General features: G+C 36.6%; 1 protein-coding gene across 1 annotated transcript; it reads right to left on the bottom strand.

Annotated features, from left to right (window-relative positions):
* Positions 1-756: 756 nt before the first annotated feature.
* LOC142625007 (uncharacterized) lies at positions 757-1,443 on the bottom strand. Its single transcript, XM_075798722.1, has one exon. The coding sequence runs from the start codon at positions 1,441-1,443 to the stop codon at positions 757-759; it is 687 nt and encodes a 228-aa protein (XP_075654837.1).
* Between the last annotated feature and the right edge of the window lie 252 nt (positions 1,444-1,695).

Here is a 1,695-nt window from a genome sequence, read left to right as displayed (position 1 = left end):
CTAAATCAGAGTTCTCTTTTTATTTTGAAATGATAATGATTGATTTTGTGATATAGATTTTGTTTTCATACATATTAAAGTGTATATAAATCATGTTGTTAAAAAATTAATTTGACCAAACACATAATGAACCAGAAAATATAGCTTTTTAGGTAATTCCTTACTATAAAGGTAGCAATTCCATCTTCGAGGTCACGACCAGCCTACTGCCTTGATTAGGCACAAGGACTCACAGACACAGTCTATGTGAACCCTATTGCAGGTTTGGGCCTGGAGACAAAGCTGCCAAACCCAATGTTTTATCAATACTTTCTTTCTTTTTTTTGATAACATCAGTACTTTCTTTCTAGGAAGTTAGTTTTATGGTGGTGGTGATACACTGTTGTGAAGGCCCTTTATTTCCACTAGTTTTTTTTATTCTATGTTTTGATATTATTTCCACTACTTTAAGAATACCTTCATTAGTTTGGATTCAATGGCCCAATTTGTCCTATAACTTCCTTATGCTAGAGGTAACTCAACTAATAAAATATTTTATTATTTAATATAAAACTTGTGTATTGAATATTGACTTAATGATTAAAAATAATTATTATAGAACAAAAGTTATAAGTTCAAATATAATCATTTTAACATATAAAAAATGTATTGGGTCTTGTCCAACTACTTTATTTCAACTTATTACTCAAAATTTTTTTTTTCTTGAATCCAACTTATTACTCAAGTTTTTTTAGAAAGAAGACTTCAAAACTTATATTATGAAATAGGCAAATCTGCCTGATAAGAAACTAAGGTGTGCGATGGGACATCTTTCATCCATACAGAAAAACCAGTGACATGATATGCATGCCTAACTAGGTTGTGAGCTACTTTATTTCCTTCTCTACGAACATGAGAAAAACTAATACATTGAAAAGATTCAGCAATAACTTTCACATCTTGAATCAAAAGACCAGATGTAGCTAAGGATAGCGAATCCTGCATCAATGATTTCATGAGTATTTCATAGTCACCCTCCAAAATGACCGAATCCAACCCCAATTCTAGTGCAAATTCTAGGGCCCTTGCTACTGCAACTGTTTCTGTCTCTAGCACAGTGAGAGGAAGAGGAATGGCTTGAGATAAGGAAGCCATTACCAAGCCATTGCAGTCCCATATTATGACACCTATTCTAGCTCTATCCAATGAGGTGAACAATGCCCCATCAAAATTTATTCTATAGAGCCCAGCGTGTGGATCAGACCAGCGTTCTCTCGGCCTTACTCGTTGTAGCTGGGCTGGTTGGTTGGCTGTCCAGAATTCTTGAAGGCCTTCATAGGCATGTTGAAGCACCTGTTCAAGTGGGATACCTGATGGTGAGAAGCTTGACTTGTTGCACCGAAACCATAAAGTCCACGATATCATTGCAAACAACTCTGTATCACAATCGGACCCTAGTATCATGGATAGCAACTGAGCAAAGTTTGAGTGCGTCGAATCTTGTCGGAATTGCCACTGAGGATCTCCGCCCTATACTTGTGATACACTTGGGCAACGCCAAACAGCATGCAGTACATTCTCGGCCTAATTAGTGCAAAAAGAGCATGTTGGATCACTTATAACACAACGTCTCACCAGGATTACCTTCGTTGGCAATGCGTTGCTTCATGCTCGCCATAAGAAATTTTTATTTTGCTTGGCAACGAAGGGCTCCAA

Source organism: Castanea sativa, chromosome 2 (assembly GCF_040712315.1).
Source record: "Castanea sativa cultivar Marrone di Chiusa Pesio chromosome 2, ASM4071231v1".
In the NCBI taxonomy this organism is placed as follows: domain Eukaryota; kingdom Viridiplantae; phylum Streptophyta; class Magnoliopsida; order Fagales; family Fagaceae; genus Castanea; species Castanea sativa.
Note: the sequence above shows the minus strand (reverse complement) of the source record. Positions and strands in the feature narration are given on the sequence as shown.